Source organism: Callionymus lyra, chromosome 7, assembly GCF_982586985.1.
Source record: "Callionymus lyra chromosome 7, fCalLyr1.hap1.1, whole genome shotgun sequence".
Taxonomy (NCBI): domain Eukaryota; kingdom Metazoa; phylum Chordata; class Actinopteri; order Syngnathiformes; family Callionymidae; genus Callionymus; species Callionymus lyra.
The window spans coordinates 22,850,212-22,865,186 of record NC_141824.1 but is presented as its reverse complement, the minus strand read 5'-3'; the positions used below and the strand labels follow the sequence as shown (position 1 = coordinate 22,865,186).

Genomic DNA, 14,975 nt, shown 5'->3' with positions numbered 1-14,975 from the left:
TATCTTTTTTATTATTCAGTCACCACAAAAACAACAACTATGTTGCGTATTTTATTTTCAGTTATTAAATGTATATTTCTGAAACAACAATAAACACATTTTAACACTGCATACCTCGTAGAGTTAGTTTAGGTAGAACTTTATTGATTGAAATTGTTTTTTTTCCAAATTATCCACAGCAAATACAGCAATTTTTCATAAAAAAATAATCAAGAACAAATTGAAATAAAGAGAAAGAACAAGAATCTAAAAACAATGTATTAAGTATTAAGTTATGGTATTTGTGAGTTATGACATTGTAGAAAGAAGCAACATTGAAGTACATATTTCCATTTTTTTGCTATGTTGCGTATTTTATTTTCAGTTATTAAATGTATATTTCTGAAACAACAATAAACACATGTTAACACTGCATACCTCGTAGAGTTAGGTTAGGTAGAACTTTATTGATCCCTCAGGAGGTCTCCTTCGGGAATTTTTTTTTTTTTTCCAAATTATCCACAGCAAATACAGCATTTTTTCATAAAAAATAATCAAAATAAAATAAGAAAAAAGAGAAATAAAGAGAAAGAACAAGATGATACAATCTAAAAAACAATGTATTAAGCTATGGTATTAGTAATTATAAAATTACATTTAAAAAAAGTTATAAATTAAAACAAATAGGTATTGTACATGATGCAAAAAACGGTTTTTATTGAAGTCCAATTTCCACAAAATACTTAACACTTAACAATAATCTATACTTGTGTGATTACTAACCTTTCAATGACAAATAAATATGCATTTGTTTGCATATTAAAAATACTAATATATTGCATCTAATAGTTCTCTGAACACACAAGTTAAAATATATTATATAACCAAACACGTTTCAACAGCTGCAGTGTGTTGTATAATGTTGGATTGAAATAAGTTAATATAACTCGAGCAGGAAGTTTGTCGGTGACTTCAGTAAACAAACGTCTAACAAAGAGTTTTGGGGCGTGACCCCGGAGCTGGCAGCCTCACGAGTGGCTCGTCTGCGGGGGAGAGAATGGGAGAGAGAGGCTCGGAGGGAGGGAGCGAGGAGGAGGAAACACAGGAGGAGAAAAAAAAAAGTTAAACTAAAAATGGCTTCCTTGTCTCTAGAGTCTCCAGAACCGTCGGAGAACAGCTCGGATGAACCCGCGGCGGCAGAGAGCGCCGAGGAGAACCTTCTGGTCTCGGAGGAGTTGTTCCAAAGTTTCCAGAAGTCCGCGCTGAGCTTCTCCACGGACCAGGTCTCGTGTCTGTGCGAGGCCCTCCTGCAGGCGGGCAATGTGGACCGTCTGTGGAGGTTCCTGTCCACCGTGCCTCGCTCCTCCGAGCTGCTACGTGGCAACGAGACCCTGCTCAAGGCCCAGGCCCTGGTGGCCTTCCACCGCGAGGAGTTCTCCGAGCTCTACGCGCTCCTGGAGGGCCACGACTTCCACCCGTCTAACCATGGGTTCCTGCAGGACCTGTACCTGCGAGCCCGCTACAAGGAGGCGGAGAGGTCCCGCGGCCGCAGCCTGGGCGCCGTGGACAAGTACCGACTCCGCAAGAAGTTCCCCCTGCCCAAGACCATCTGGGACGGGGAGGAGACCGTGTATTGTTTTAAGGAGAAATCCCGAAACGCCTTGAAAGACTGCTACAAGGGCAACAGGTACCCGACCCCGGACGAGAAGAAGAACCTGGCCAAACTGACCGGCTTGTCCCTCACACAGGTCAGCAACTGGTTCAAGAACCGCAGGCAGAGAGAGAGGACCCCTGGGAGCCACAGCAAGAGGTGGGTACACGCGACCTGTCCTGTCAGCAGGTCCCGCAGGTCCAGGACCTCGAGCGTGTGGCTTTGTTATGAAATGTGAGATCAGACACTGGGGCTCGAATTTCTCTGACGGAACATGTCCTGGTGCCCCCCCCGGGGGGCCACACTCAGAGGACCCCTCGGAGGACATTGTCAGGATGCCTTCACGAGAAGTGGTCAGATAAGAGTTTAGAATGAAATGATTATTAACGACCACACCTGACGCATGACGTCATGTGTCTTACTTAAAAAAACAATAATTTATAAACCAAACGTGTTAGAATAATAAACGGCACTTTAATTATTATAGGTGGAACTATTTGGTCAAGTTTATTTGTGTAAACGCCTTTTACTTTTTTATGTTCACACCAAAAACCTTCTTGAATATCATGGTAATGAAACATTTCAAGAGTCAATTTCTATTTATTTCACCAGGTTGTACAAACAGGGAAACATTTGCTTGGATCACATTGTTGTGTCAGCGTTAACTAGTGTAACTTTTAAGGTCGTGTCAAGTCGTGGTTATGTCGACTATGATGGCGACACAAACCTTGACTGTTTGTTATCAGAAATGTGTGATCAAAGATAATTTTAAGTTGGTACAGTAAGTAAAAACAAATGCATCACAGCACCGTAGAATCAGGAACTTGACACTGGATGTGTCCAGATTTTGTTAAAGTACTATACTTAATTTAAAATACTCCAGATTAGAAGTATTTCTAGTAAATTACATACAATGAGAACATTTTGAAATAATTAGCTCGACAACTGTAGTTTTCTAGGTTTTATTCTCCTTTTGTTTTCAGCATTAAACCAGATCCTGGAACTGTGCAACTAGCTGGTCAAACATTGTTATTTCTAGCTATATTTATGTGGTCACCACGAGTAAAACTGCTCATGAGCAAATGTGTTCAACCGCTCACCATTTTACGTTGTTCTTATTTTGTTTATTAACCATTACATTTGGTTTGTATGTGAAATCAGAAAACCTTCCACCTTACAGTGGTCCCTCGTCATATCACGGTTCATCTCCTGCCTTCTAGTGGATTATTCTTTGTTTTACACATGGTACTTTAACTCTTAATGAACTGTAGAAAACTGCAGGAACCAAAAAGTTCTTTTTTTTTTTTTTAAACCGGTGATTTTTTAAATTTAAACATCCCCCACGATAAACGAGGGACCGCTGTGTTTTTTACACCATTTTACGTCCTATAATTATTCAACATTTTAACATCTTCAATCATAAATTTGGCTAAACGTCCATTTAACATTTGTGTACATTGTTATCTGAGATAAATACTTTTATCTACCGTGTTGCTCACTACACAACGAATCTAGAGTTGTACACGATGAACCATGATGGCCGACTTATTCCCATGAATTGTGTTTGATCATATTTATGGTTCTTTGACCTCTTAATGTGTCTTTAAAGTGTCTGTCAAGGGTTGACCACGATCTCTTCTCTCTGGTTACAGTGAGTCCGACGGGAACCACAGCACCGAGGACGAGGCGATGGACGACACGCCTGAGCCGTCCTCCACTCAGACCTCCGTCCTCTCGCTGTCGGCGGTGCCGTGCAGCGCCGCCGGTCCGATCATCCTCAACGGCTCCGGCGGCTTCCTGACCACGTCTGAGCCGCTGCTGCTCAACGGGAACTCTCTGATCTCGGGCGGCGGCGGCGGGAGCGTCATCATCAACGGGCTGAGCCTGGGCGACGGCCAGACGGTCACGCTCAGTCCCGTCCCCAACTCTCCGCTGATGCTGAACGGAGCCCAGGTCATCACCAAGCAGGAGTCCAGCAACCTTCCGGCGGTTCTGAGCTGTAAGACCACGTCGGTCCTGACCCGGCACGCCTCCCACCCTCTTCACGTCAAAACGGAGACGGCCGAGGGTCTCAGGAGGGTTCGAGAAGATTTGATGGTCAAACAAGAAAGCCATACATTGTCCTCGTCTTCTTCATCTTTGTCGCCGTCGTCGCCCACATTGTCTCCGACCAGCCTTCCGTCTCTGGTCTTAACTCAACCCCCACAGAGCCAGGGACCCCTCACTCTTTCATCTGGATTGACCCTCTCCAGCACAGCCCAGTCCACCCCGGGTCACCCAGGAGATTATGTCCTCTTCACTTCCTCCGGCTCTCAGCTGACCCCCTCCAGCACCGTGGTCAACACCACCCTCTCCACCCCCCAAGTCCTCTCCTTGCCGCAGGTCGTGCCGTCCATCCAGGGGATCCCCGTTTCTCATCTGGTCCAGCACTCATCGGGAACTCAGGTCTCCCAATGTCCTCAGCTGGTCCCAGTGTCCTCACTTACCTCGCCTCTCGCTCAGTTTCATAGTCCGCAGATGACCGTTGACCAGACAATGCAGCGGCAGAACCCCCTCCTGATGGAAGGTACCCCCACATTAGTCTCCATCTCGCAGCACTCCAACCCTAAACACCCGCACGTGGTCATGCCCCAGCAGCTGCTGGACCAGACCTTTTCTACCCCGCAGAGCAAAATCCAAACATCGCAGAACATCTCGTTTGTACCCCCCACAGAAGTGGGGTCCCTCCCTCAGGCTAAAAGCTGCTCCCCGACCAAGTTGGTCTCCCTCTCGATGCCTCAGCTCGTCCCCGTCTCGTCCACTCAGGCGACTTCCACCATCTCTTTCCCACAGGTGGTCCCTGCGGCCCCCCCTCTTTCAATCCCTTCTGCCCCAGTACCTTTAAAGATACTGACCTCTGCGGCCGGAGGGAGCCCCATCAGGATCAACCAGCCGAGGCCCCCCACAGGCGTGGCTCCTGGAGTGCAATTCATCAACTCCGGGATCATTCAACTCCCCACGAGTCCTCAAGGTAACGATTCTATTCTGACACACTATCAGAACTATCACTTTCACTTTTCACTTTGGTGAAGGTTTGAGGTTGTAAAAAAAACAGCATAAAAACCTAAATTATGTGTAACAACTTGCAGGAAACATGCCAAAAAACGCAACCAATAAAGTGTCCAAATTATGTTTACTGATGCCACTGTAGTTAAGTTGTTTTCCCTGTAATTATACTGAAAAATAGTCGGTCAATGCCACGAACTGTGCAAGTTTCTTCACAGAAAGATGAATGCTGCCTCTTTGTTCTCGCTATCTTTAGCTTTAATACGCTGCATTATCTGGGTTTTCCTAACTAGGAAAAAAGAGGTTTATTGAATCTAAACATTTGGGTTTGGCCTTAAATATTTAGACTTTGTGAACCTTTGCTCTCCTTCTAGCCAGTGGCTTGCGTGTTCTGCAATAAACTGTATTTATCAGAGTTTAATAGTAAAAATAAAAGTCACTGCTTGTGCCTTTGCCGATTCCTGATATCTGAGCTTTTATTTTGAAGTTTTATTTCCAAGCTAACTCTTGGTGTGAGATCAGTGTTTGGACGCCGCTGCCTTTAGTTGTGTAAGCTTGTGTTTTTTTTCTTGACTCATATGGGAGGAAATGTTGTTTTTCTGATCTTTTTTCACGAGGGAATAATATCGGTTTCAAATACAAGAACCGACTGCAGAGAATGAGTCGTACCATTCATGTCGTCTCTCTCTGGTTTCAGGTAACCTCCTCCTGGGCGGAGGTCCGTACCTGAGTGTCCAGCAAGGAAAGCTGATTCTCACAATCCCAGCAGGAATCCAACTCACCAGCGTTCCACTCCAGCCGGTGCCCGAAGCTTCAAACATCGGGGTGGGTTCCGCTCTCGCCCCCTCTGAACCCCCGGCCGTCTCTCAGCCTCTCGCCACCTCGGCTCACACGCCGTCGGTCCTCACGACCTCCCCTCTGAACGTCTTCAACTCGTCTCCTCCCTACTGTCTGGGAGAATCTGCCATATCGACCATCCAGACTCCGGTCATCCACTCCCAGAACACGCTCGACTCCCCCGTCGTCCCGTTGACGTCCAACGGTCTCACCCCGGAGAACTTGCTCGCTCTCAGCCCCATGTACGGTGGAGTGACGCCCCAACCTCACCCGGCCTGGAGCCCCGTCTCCCTCTCCACATCCGCCGGCATGACGTTGTTTGACGTCCGCGGGAAGGCGGACCTCCCCGTCGACCCCTCGCTTCTGGGGGAGTCGCTTCTTTTGGGAAGCCCGTCCCCGGAGCGGGGGGGCGGCGGCTCACCCCTGGGACACCCCGAGGACATGGACGGAGACTCCAAGATTTTGACTCAGCTGCAGTCCGTCCCCGTGGACGAGGATTTGGGTTTGTAGACGAATGATGTGTGGAAAAAACTCCCCAGAACTTTTGTAGTCTTCTGACCAGACCAGAACACTAAGGTGGCCTTGAGAGGTATTTTCTTTAGGAATGTCCCTTCGCAAGTGTTGGGGATCTTGCCTCTTTTTTAAATGCCTTTCGTCCAGACCAGCCAATCCAACAAGCTTCAATCAGAACGTGCCTTTTATGAACCCCTGTGCCTTATTGAGTCCCCATCCACGTGCCTTTTGTTCTACACAGTGTTTCATTGGTTAAACCTTAAGTGAGCATGACAGAAAGTAGACCACCTGTAGAGAAGAGTGCTCAGCAGTCGCACATTAAGGCACTTATCGCTTTATGAAAATGAGGATTTTCAGGTCGCTCTTGCTAGTCATAAAATGGTACATTTGCCTCCACTCGTCACCAGCTCTCCGACTGGAACACTCAAAGGGAAAAGACACGTGAGCTCCTGTCGTTTAGGAGGACGATAAATGGTTGAAAGTGTGGGACGTTGTTACAGTTTTCGGAGGGATTGTTATCACTCGCTATTGTTAATGATTGTAGACCAACCTCAACACTCCAGGAAAATGACCCAGCAGTTACTTTGTGTCTTCAAATCCAAAAGCTAGATATGTTAAATATCTTTGTAGACCTCTGAAAAGACACTATGCTTGGATGAAGCCAGTGCATTTGGGAGACGAACCAAAGCTTCACTAATGTTACCACATGATACCGCCCACCTCAGACTTTGAAGTGCCTTTATTTTGTACACCAGACCAAACGTCGGGACCGCTAGTCTCCGTGTTGATGGTCTAGACTTTTGGAAGCAACGGCCCCTTATCTCTTGTTTGTATATTTTGCACATTTCGTTCACACCATGTTTACGCCGCGCTGCTCTTGACAGTGTTGGGATTAATCAATTTATCCATTTTTATACAAGTCACTGCTGACGCACAAATGAAATTTAAGATGCGTTCAGGATTGTAAAATTACTTTAAAAGACAAAATGGGAACAATCAGCTTGACAAGTAAACTTTTTAAAGTTTCTTTATTCGTTTTTTTACACTAAATGCTAGCATGTTGTCGTGTCCACGGCTCAAAATGCACCAGAAATGGGTCAATGTTCTGGAAAATTGAAGATGTTTTAAGGATCTTAGCCAGATCTTCCATTGCACAGGTCAAGAAGATGGTATTAGGAGTAACATGGGTCAAGAAGGGATGTCTCTGGCAATAGTAAAGATCTGTTGAAAATATTTTTTTTTTCGTATCAAATCATGAGCTTTGTAGTTAAACTTATCCTTGTAAACCAGGAGTAAGAAATAAGTGGGTTTGTTTCAAGGAAGTAGCAATGGTGACTTTTTTTTATTTTAAATTCGTAAACCTAGTTGTTTTTGTGCCCAAAACTAGCAACCCCAAAAACCAATGATTGTGTGTCATCTGTGATATATTAGTTAAAGACTCTCCACTGTCAAGACGCAGGTAGCGCTCACACCTTTGGCCATTTACGGTACATAGACACACAAAAGTGTGTATTCACGAAATGGCCGTGTTCTTTTAAATAATTAATCTTCCTCTTTCTTTTTCATTTAACCTATTTAACTGTGTATCAATCAATCAATACTCTTCTTTTTTATCTGAAGGTTCATAGGAAGAAAGCTCGGACAATGGTTAGCCTTCTTTAGATGTACATGGTGATCGGACAGATGGACTTTACTGAGCGTCCTCGAGGTACAAAGGGAATCTTGTTTTTGTTTTGTGTTTGAGCCATTTCTTACCAAAGTTTGTCACCAGCCAGAGCAGGCTGACGCACATTTGTACCCGTTGAGATTCTCCTCCTCCTACCTGACAAATCCGACTCCAGAATAACCAAAGATCATGTATTTTGTACTTTTTAAAGGGAATGTGTCTGTTCATGGTTTGTGTGTGTGTGTGTGTGTGTGTAACTTTTTTATATATAAAATCATTTTATTTTTCATGTTACATGACATTGTAATAAACTACATTCGTAAAAGTGGTTGTCACGGTTGATTTGGTTCCTCATTTGAAAAGGAAATGATATTCAAATGTGTTCCCGGTCAGAGCCGACCCGTGCAGGCGAGTTGTGTCCGTGTTGACACAAGGGTGTGTTGTTGTAGTGCAGAAGGTGTCTAGTTACCTGGGCAGGTGAGAGATGGACACGCTGGCGGGTTCAGACGCTCCGGAGGTGACGGAGAAGGAAGATCTTTCACTCCCGTGAAGATGATCTTCACAGCCGAGCAGGTGGTCTGCGTGTGCGAGGTCCTGCTCCAGACCGGAGACCTGGACCGCCTGACGTCTTTCCTCCACGGCCTCCCTGCTGCCTCGCCGCCCCCCTCCTGCTCGGGGGAGATGGAGAGTGTGCTGAAGGCCAAGGCGGCCGTGGCCTTTCACCAGAGGCGCTTCCCGGAGCTCTACTCTCTGCTGGAGGGCTTCCACTTCTCCCCGAGCAGCCACCCGCTCATGCAGCAGCTGTGGCTGCGAGCCCACTACATCGAGGCCGAGAGGCAGAGAAGGCGCCCCCTGGGGGCCGTGGGGAAATACAGAGTCAGGAGAAAGTTCCCCCTTCCACATACAATCTGGGATGGAGAGGAGACCAGCTACTGCTTCAAGGTACTGACAGCGTTTCACAGTCGAGGCAAAGAGCAGAAAACAATACTCAAAACAACATTTTTTTAAAGTTTCTATATAATTGATGCGTCCACAGGAGAAGTCACGGAGCATTCTCCGAGACTGGTACCGGCAACAACCCTATCCATCCTTGTGGGAGAAGCGAGAGCTTTCTATGGCAACGGGCTTGACCACAACCCAGGTCGGCAACTGGTTTAAGAACCGTCGGCAGAGGGACAGAGCAACAGACCAACAGGGGTCAGTGCCGACTCATGACCTTCACTAGAGCCAGGGGTCTCCAAACTGGTCCTCAAAGGTGGTGCAGGTTTTTGTTCCAACCCAAACAAGAACACCCCCTTTTAACCCAAACTCATTGATTATTGATTTCTCAAGTTTAAAGACTCATGATAATGATTTTAGCATTTCAAATGTAACATATTTTTTCCGACTTGCAGGATCACAGGCTGAAAATATATGGAAATAGATAAACAAATTGAATTTTCTCCACTTGATTGTAAAGCTGGAAAATTGTCTTAAGAGTTTAATGTTTTCGAGAAGATTTTTAGATTTTGTCTTTACCTTCCTTAAGGCTCAACTTCAATCTTCATTATTTTTGTGTTTGTCCTTTACCAATTTTTTTTTACTTCCTTTACTTCAACATCAGTTTTACTCTAATTGTTGTAAATCCTCATTTTAAATACTGGGATCTAAATAATTAACCTTATCAACATGAACATTCATCTACTTTGGGGGGCCAGATTTGGACCCACGCCATGAGTTTAAGACAAGTCATCTATCTGTTCTATTTTGTTGCAGTTTCCTATAATGTGGCTCCAGGACAAACCCTGAGGAAGTTTGCGATCACTCCGACGTTGACCTTTCACCTTCAGTTCATCACAAAAATAAATACATTTCAGGCCTGGACTGACTTTGTGGCTCATTTATCAAGCAAAATAAAAACACCATTTATACTTTTTTAGCACAAAATAGCATGAGTTTTTACTTTGACAAGTAAACAGGTGAGCAGGTAACAGCAGCTTTTAGGACCATGAGGTGGTTCACGCCCCTCATGCTTGTGATTCATCATCTGGATTGAATGAAAGGGTGAGAATGTTATTAATGCCTGTGAGGGCATAGAATCAAACATTCCACAGAACTATGGAAATGTGATGCTGGATTGTGCCTGGAGGTGAGTAATCGTGATGGATCACCCCTCACTTCATATAAAAGGTACGCCTACCTAAACCTGCTAGCATTCAGTCTAGAGTCTGAAAGCCCCTCTGGGTGAGACACCAGGTGAGGCAGAGGTAGGAGACACTCTGGAGTTTTCCAGAACCCATCAATATTGTCAGACAGTGATTGTTAGCCTTTAGCAATAATTAAGTGTCGGCATCAACACTTCACTGATGGGTTTTTTAAATGATTCATAAACGATTTCACACATTTCTCTGGTACAAAAATGTTCATGAGGACTTGGATCCCCCTGGTGAGGCGTCGCTGGTCCAGCTTGTGTTTTGAAGACGTTATGAAGGTACCTTCTTGGGAATATTTTTGCACTCAGAATCCTAAATACTCGGCCAGGAACACGGCCAGGATCTTGGTCAGGTTCTCCACGGTGGGCCGGTGCATGTTCTCCTCGTTGTCGTCCAGCGTGTGCCAGAACTTTGGGAACGGTGTGGCTATGACGTGCAGCACCGGGACACCTGTGTGGGAGCAGACATGTCACACTCAGGGGCCAAACTAAAAAAAAATGTTTTATATATATACATATATATATATATATATTTAACTGTAACAGGTATGATTGTGACGTTCATTCTTGAAAGGGCATCTATCGATTCATTTGAATTCTTTATATAATCTATAATCTTTAAACTAAAAAAGAAATTTACTTGTATTTAAATGTATTAACTTTCAACCAGCCTACAGGTCCGAGGGCTGGAACCGTTCTTTGAGGCATTTGTTAGAAAAAAAAAAAAAATTCAGTTGCATTGATTATTATTGTCTAAAGGGGCTTTTATTTTTTAAGGTGGCGTTTTTATTAGACTGTTTCTAGAAATGTCAAGTACCTTGTTTCAGTCAAAGTTTACTCAGTAAAACAAACAGTTAAACTAGAGCAACACAAATGCTATATGAACTATTTTTAAGGTTTTTCGTCTGTGATAATTATGAATACATTAAACCAGTCGGTGTAAAAAAGGTTGAGTGCCTCTGATGTATGATTCAAGGTGTAAAGGTTTTCTAAATCAAAGTTCATCTCGTGGTGCACCTCTATGAAGGAAGGGGATGTGGTCGTCTTGTACTGGTCCGAGGTAAACGTCCTTCCTGAAGTACGACTGCTCTGAGGGGTGAGAGGTCAGCAGGCCCTGGCGATGGAGCCTCTTCTCTGTAGTCGAGAGCTGATTAAAGCGACCGTAAGTCTCCATGTTTGTGAGCTTCACGTCTACCTGCAGCGATGAGGCGATCGAACCAGCGAGCCGTGTTGTCAAAGTGGTTGACGATGAGCGGATCGGCGCCACCGAGGAGGTCCAGCAGCACGAGAAGGTCCTGCAGGGAGATATTTTAAAGTAGATGATCAGAGAGTTGACCTTCAAGTCTGAGGACAAGATTCTGACCACAGCCTGCAGCATGTTTGCGTGTGCGGCTCCTGCAGGGTGGGGCGTGACGGCCATGAGCTCGGCCAGGTGTCTGGAGCCGTAGAGGGAGTCGGTGGCGGTCCACTCTTCAAAGGACTCCTCGCCATCGAAGAAAACCAGCTGCAGAGACACCGGCAGTTTCTAAAGGGGAAAAAAAAGGAACAAAAAAAACAAACATCAAGACATTTCTGCAGTGATGTCGCAGGATCTGTGATCATTAATCAAAGCCTCTGGTGAGAATCTGCTGCGTTCAGGCGACTGCTGGACTCAGCAGTTCTCAGGCTGCAAGATCGGATCAGATCAGCAAAAAAAAAAAAAAGGAGTCGGTAAAAATAGTTATTCAGAAGAAGCTCGTAGGAAACAGATGCAGAAGCTTGAGAACAAAACAAAATATTTTTGTTTAAATTCTGTAGACGTGCTGAAGGTTTGGTTAAGAGTGTTTTCGTTTTCGTTCATGAAGGAGTGTATCAGCAAGATGGCGATACAAACGCGATACACAACCATAGATTGTGATACTGTCTGAGCAATGATATATGTGTAGTATTGTCGAGTACTTGACACTGGTGTTGCAGAATTTACAGACCACGTGACTCTTGTGCTTTCATTTGTTTAAAAAACAAAATATGTCCAGACATCAGCTTTAAAAGCTGCTGAAGTCGACTTTATCCTCTTGTCCTCAGTCATCACAGCATTAAGCTGTGGTGGAAGGACTGACTGCTGCCATCTAGTGGCTGGATATTTAATTGCAACACAAAAATGAACATCTGCTGTGAATATTTGAATTATAATTGAAAATGAAACATCAAATTATTAAATTTTAAGCTACATTTTTATTTTCAATGAAACATCAATGGAACTATGATAGAAATAACATAATTCGAAAGCCCAGAAATGTAAATACAATAATATAATTTTAATAATAATAATTTTAGTTATTATTTTTTATTATTCATAACTAGTATCTAAATGCTGTTAAAAAAGATATATTGATATTTAATGTCTCTATATTTGCTTACACCACTAATTTCTTCGTCTTTCGTGAAGACACTGTTGTGGGTTTTACTCTAACACGAGACACTCACCTGCTGCTTGAAGGACCCGAGTTGAGCATCAAGAGCCGACACAAGCTCCAGGATCATCGCACAGGGCACAGCGGAGTCGCTGGCCCCTAGAAACACCCTCCCGGTCGGGTCTGGAGGCAGGAGTTTAGAGTCGTAATGGCAGGTGAGCAACAGCCTGCGTGGCGCTGAAGGGTCCAGGGTGGCGACTATGTTTGTGAAGGTGACCTTCCCACGAGGGGTGGACGACTGAAAGGAGTCCAGGTCGACGGTCCATCCAGCGGTGAGAGAGGACAGAGTGGACGTGATGTGCTGAGGGAGAGCAGAGAGAGTTTTACGAAAGAGAATTTTTGCACTGACCTTCACACTGGACCAACGAGCAGTCGAGGAAAGTCCCGATAGAATTTTCACCTTTTGTACCGCGGAGCTGCCTGGAGTTCCGGGCAGACGCTCGATGAGGATCGACCTGAGGTGAGTCTCCCACAGACGATGACCGTCCACCTGAGACGCCAGGCGACGGATCTGTGCTGGTGAACACTTGCTGGCTTTGTGGGATGACTTGAGACAGAAAAAAAATATATATATTATCAAACAAATGTACATCAGTGTCTTTCAATTTCTGTAAATCTAGTTAATACTAATTGAGACAGCATCACCCATATATGAATCCATTAATAGTTTATTTTAAGTTCTGTGGCTTGTTACATAGATACTTTTTTGATTCCCTGAAGGATAAATTATTTTGTCCAGCAGCAAAAACACATCGAAAAGGGATATTTTGACTGAAATAATCATTAAGAACTTAATAATTTTCAATGGAAATAAATATGTATATTTATATAAAATGTAACCAAAAAATGTTGCTTTATCTATCTTTATAAATTCAGCTAATTTTCCTTATACATTTCCAAATCGTAAAACCTATTATATTTAATAAGAGGTCCATTTTGTCATATAATTTGTTTTCCAATGAACACATATTATTAACAATAACAACAATGATTAAATCAAAATGATAAATAAGAAAAATGAATTAGACATTAGACTGAATAATCCATTTTTGTACCGTCTTAATTTCAAGTTCATCTAAATCTTATAATATATTTTCAGAAGACGAGCAGGCAATTTTGAGTCCCGTTGTCTCAAGGTTTCTGCCAAAAATAACTGGTTGTTTTCTCTGTTTTTATATTTGCTGCAAGTTCTAGTTTAAATATCAGCAAGATCTCATCTGGTGGCGTTTTAGTGTTCTCTTTGGTCGTTTTTAAGTGTCAATAGACTGTATTTTTGGGGCCCTATTGAGGTCGAGATCACATAGAAACGAACAATTTTAGTTAAAAATATTTTTTATTATTCATAACTAGTATCTAAATACAAGTATGTGTTTTTTGTTTTAGGACTTTTGTCCTCTGGGTTTATTGCCCTTCAATAAGATGTTATTTAGGTAATTATTTTTCGTCTATTTGGCTTCATCTTGATTTAATTATATTTTGTTTATAGTCGTGTCATTATATTAGACTATTTTATTCATTATTAATGGCCCCTCACAAATGAATAAAATGTGTCCCTGAGGAAATGTTATTGTCCATCACTGCTTTGGACCAGTGGTTGTCTGTCTGTCTCTACGTGGCTTGCATAGACAAGTCAAAAGGATGTCCCCTGCCTCCCGCCCCTAGTAGCTGGGATAGTATTTTTACTCCTGCACCACTGTAAGATGAAGCATATCTGAAGAAAATTGTGGCGACGCTTCATGCAACTTCAAAGCTCACTTAGTTGTAAAAATTAAATATTAATAGTGATTTGTAGTAAATGTAAGAAGCTTCGTTGAGGATTGCTGTCGTGTGTCAGTTGTCTTACCCGGTCTCTGCTCAGATCCACAGCTGGTCCTGGGGCCACATGTGCAGTCGTGGGCTCGTTGGACAGGTAGACTCCCAGGACCACCGCGAGCACCAGGACCACGAGCAGGCACAGCAGCAGCACCCGGACTCGGGGCCACCGCCACCGGTCACAGCCGGGCAGAGAGACGCCGCCGCCGCTGCTCTGCTGGAGGGGCTTGTAGCGCCGGCTGGTCCTCGACATGTCTGGAGGAACAGGTCTTCACAGAGACGTGTACACGCGGACATGTAGGAGGGAAGAACACAGGAAGTGGAGACTCATGTTCTCTTCGACACTTTTCCCTCCATCGTGAGCAGGTGTGTCAGCTGACTGACATCCTTTATTTACAACTAAATGTTAATATATCGTCAATGTTCAACACGAGAATAACTAAATTCAACCACAAGACGATACGCGTAGAAAACGTTAAAAAGTTCAATAAAAACACTGAAACATTTGGTTCTGAATCAAGACGGTAGAATATTTTTAGTTGAACAAAAAGTAGCTTAAATTCGAGCAGTTCCTTCTTCCTCTGTGGTTTCTGGTGTAGCCGATACTAAATTACATGAGTTTATCGCCACCTAGTGGGTGCTTTTAACACTAATGCACTTCACATAAAAAATATTCCGTGCGCTTGTAAAAAAAAAAAAAGTTTAATTTAAATATCTCAACTGAAGGCTTTCGAATTAAAGTATAAATTAAAGTTCAACAGATCCATAGTACATAACATTTCTGCATCTACATTTATAATCGAAATAATGCATTAGTGGAGCAAAGGA

The 14,975-nt window shown here is 43.7% G+C and overlaps 3 protein-coding genes across 4 annotated transcripts; 2 read left to right on the top strand and 1 right to left on the bottom strand.

Annotated features, from left to right (window-relative positions):
- Window positions 1-936: 936 nt before the first annotated feature.
- On the top strand, window positions 937-8,006 carry six5 (SIX homeobox 5). Its single transcript, XM_087795598.1, has 3 exons — window positions 937-1,789; window positions 3,283-4,640; window positions 5,373-8,006. The coding sequence occupies exons 1-3, from the start codon at window positions 1,113-1,115 to the stop codon at window positions 6,020-6,022; spliced, it is 2,685 nt and encodes an 894-aa protein (XP_087651724.1). The 5' UTR covers window positions 937-1,112; the 3' UTR covers window positions 6,023-8,006.
- A 160-nt stretch (window positions 8,007-8,166) lies between these two features.
- Window positions 8,167-9,552, top strand: six9 (SIX homeobox 9). Of its 2 annotated transcripts, none has more exons than XM_087795784.1 (3): window positions 8,167-8,633; window positions 8,728-8,888; window positions 9,447-9,552. In XM_087795784.1, the coding sequence occupies exons 1-3, from the start codon at window positions 8,244-8,246 to the stop codon at window positions 9,454-9,456; spliced, it is 561 nt and encodes a 186-aa protein (XP_087651910.1). In that variant the 5' UTR covers window positions 8,167-8,243; the 3' UTR covers window positions 9,457-9,552. The 2 variants fall into 2 exon arrangements, with proteins under 2 accessions (XP_087651910.1, XP_087651909.1); XM_087795783.1 differs by having other exon boundaries at window positions 8,728-8,946.
- A 3-nt stretch (window positions 9,553-9,555) lies between these two features.
- On the bottom strand, window positions 9,556-14,718 carry qpctla (glutaminyl-peptide cyclotransferase-like a). Its single transcript, XM_087795781.1, has 7 exons — window positions 14,179-14,718; window positions 12,736-12,882; window positions 12,349-12,636; window positions 11,246-11,407; window positions 11,078-11,177; window positions 10,900-11,016; window positions 9,556-10,333 (listed from the first exon to the last, which is right to left on the bottom strand). The coding sequence occupies exons 1-7, from the start codon at window positions 14,398-14,400 to the stop codon at window positions 10,188-10,190; spliced, it is 1,182 nt and encodes a 393-aa protein (XP_087651907.1). The 5' UTR covers window positions 14,401-14,718; the 3' UTR covers window positions 9,556-10,187.
- Between the last annotated feature and the right edge of the window lie 257 nt (window positions 14,719-14,975).

What these genes read in the sequence shown, in the direction of transcription:
- six5 (XM_087795598.1), top strand. Translation starts at nt 1,113, where the DNA reads ATGGCTTCCTTGTCTCTAGAGTCTCCAGAACCGTCGGAGAACAGCTCG. An exon ending in CCTGGGAGCCACAGCAAGAG is followed by an intron (nt 1,790 to 3,282) that starts GTGGGTACACGC and finishes CTCTGGTTACAG; the next exon opens with TGAGTCCGACGGGAACCACA. An exon ending in ACTCCCCACGAGTCCTCAAG is followed by an intron (nt 4,641 to 5,372) that starts GTAACGATTCTA and finishes CTCTGGTTTCAG; the next exon opens with GTAACCTCCTCCTGGGCGGA.
- six9 (XM_087795783.1), top strand. Translation starts at nt 8,244, where the DNA reads ATGATCTTCACAGCCGAGCAGGTGGTCTGCGTGTGCGAGGTCCTGCTC. An exon ending in AGACCAGCTACTGCTTCAAG is followed by an intron (nt 8,634 to 8,727) that starts GTACTGACAGCG and finishes ATGCGTCCACAG; the next exon opens with GAGAAGTCACGGAGCATTCT.
- qpctla (XM_087795781.1), bottom strand. Translation starts at nt 14,400, where the DNA reads ATGTCGAGGACCAGCCGGCGCTACAAGCCCCTCCAGCAGAGCAGCGGC. An exon ending in TGGATCTGAGCAGAGACCGG is followed by an intron (nt 12,883 to 14,178) that starts GTAAGACAACTG and finishes TTCTGTCTCAAG; the next exon opens with TCATCCCACAAAGCCAGCAA. An exon ending in TCGGGTCCTTCAAGCAGCAG is followed by an intron (nt 11,408 to 12,348) that starts GTGAGTGTCTCG and finishes TTTCCCCTTTAG; the next exon opens with AAACTGCCGGTGTCTCTGCA.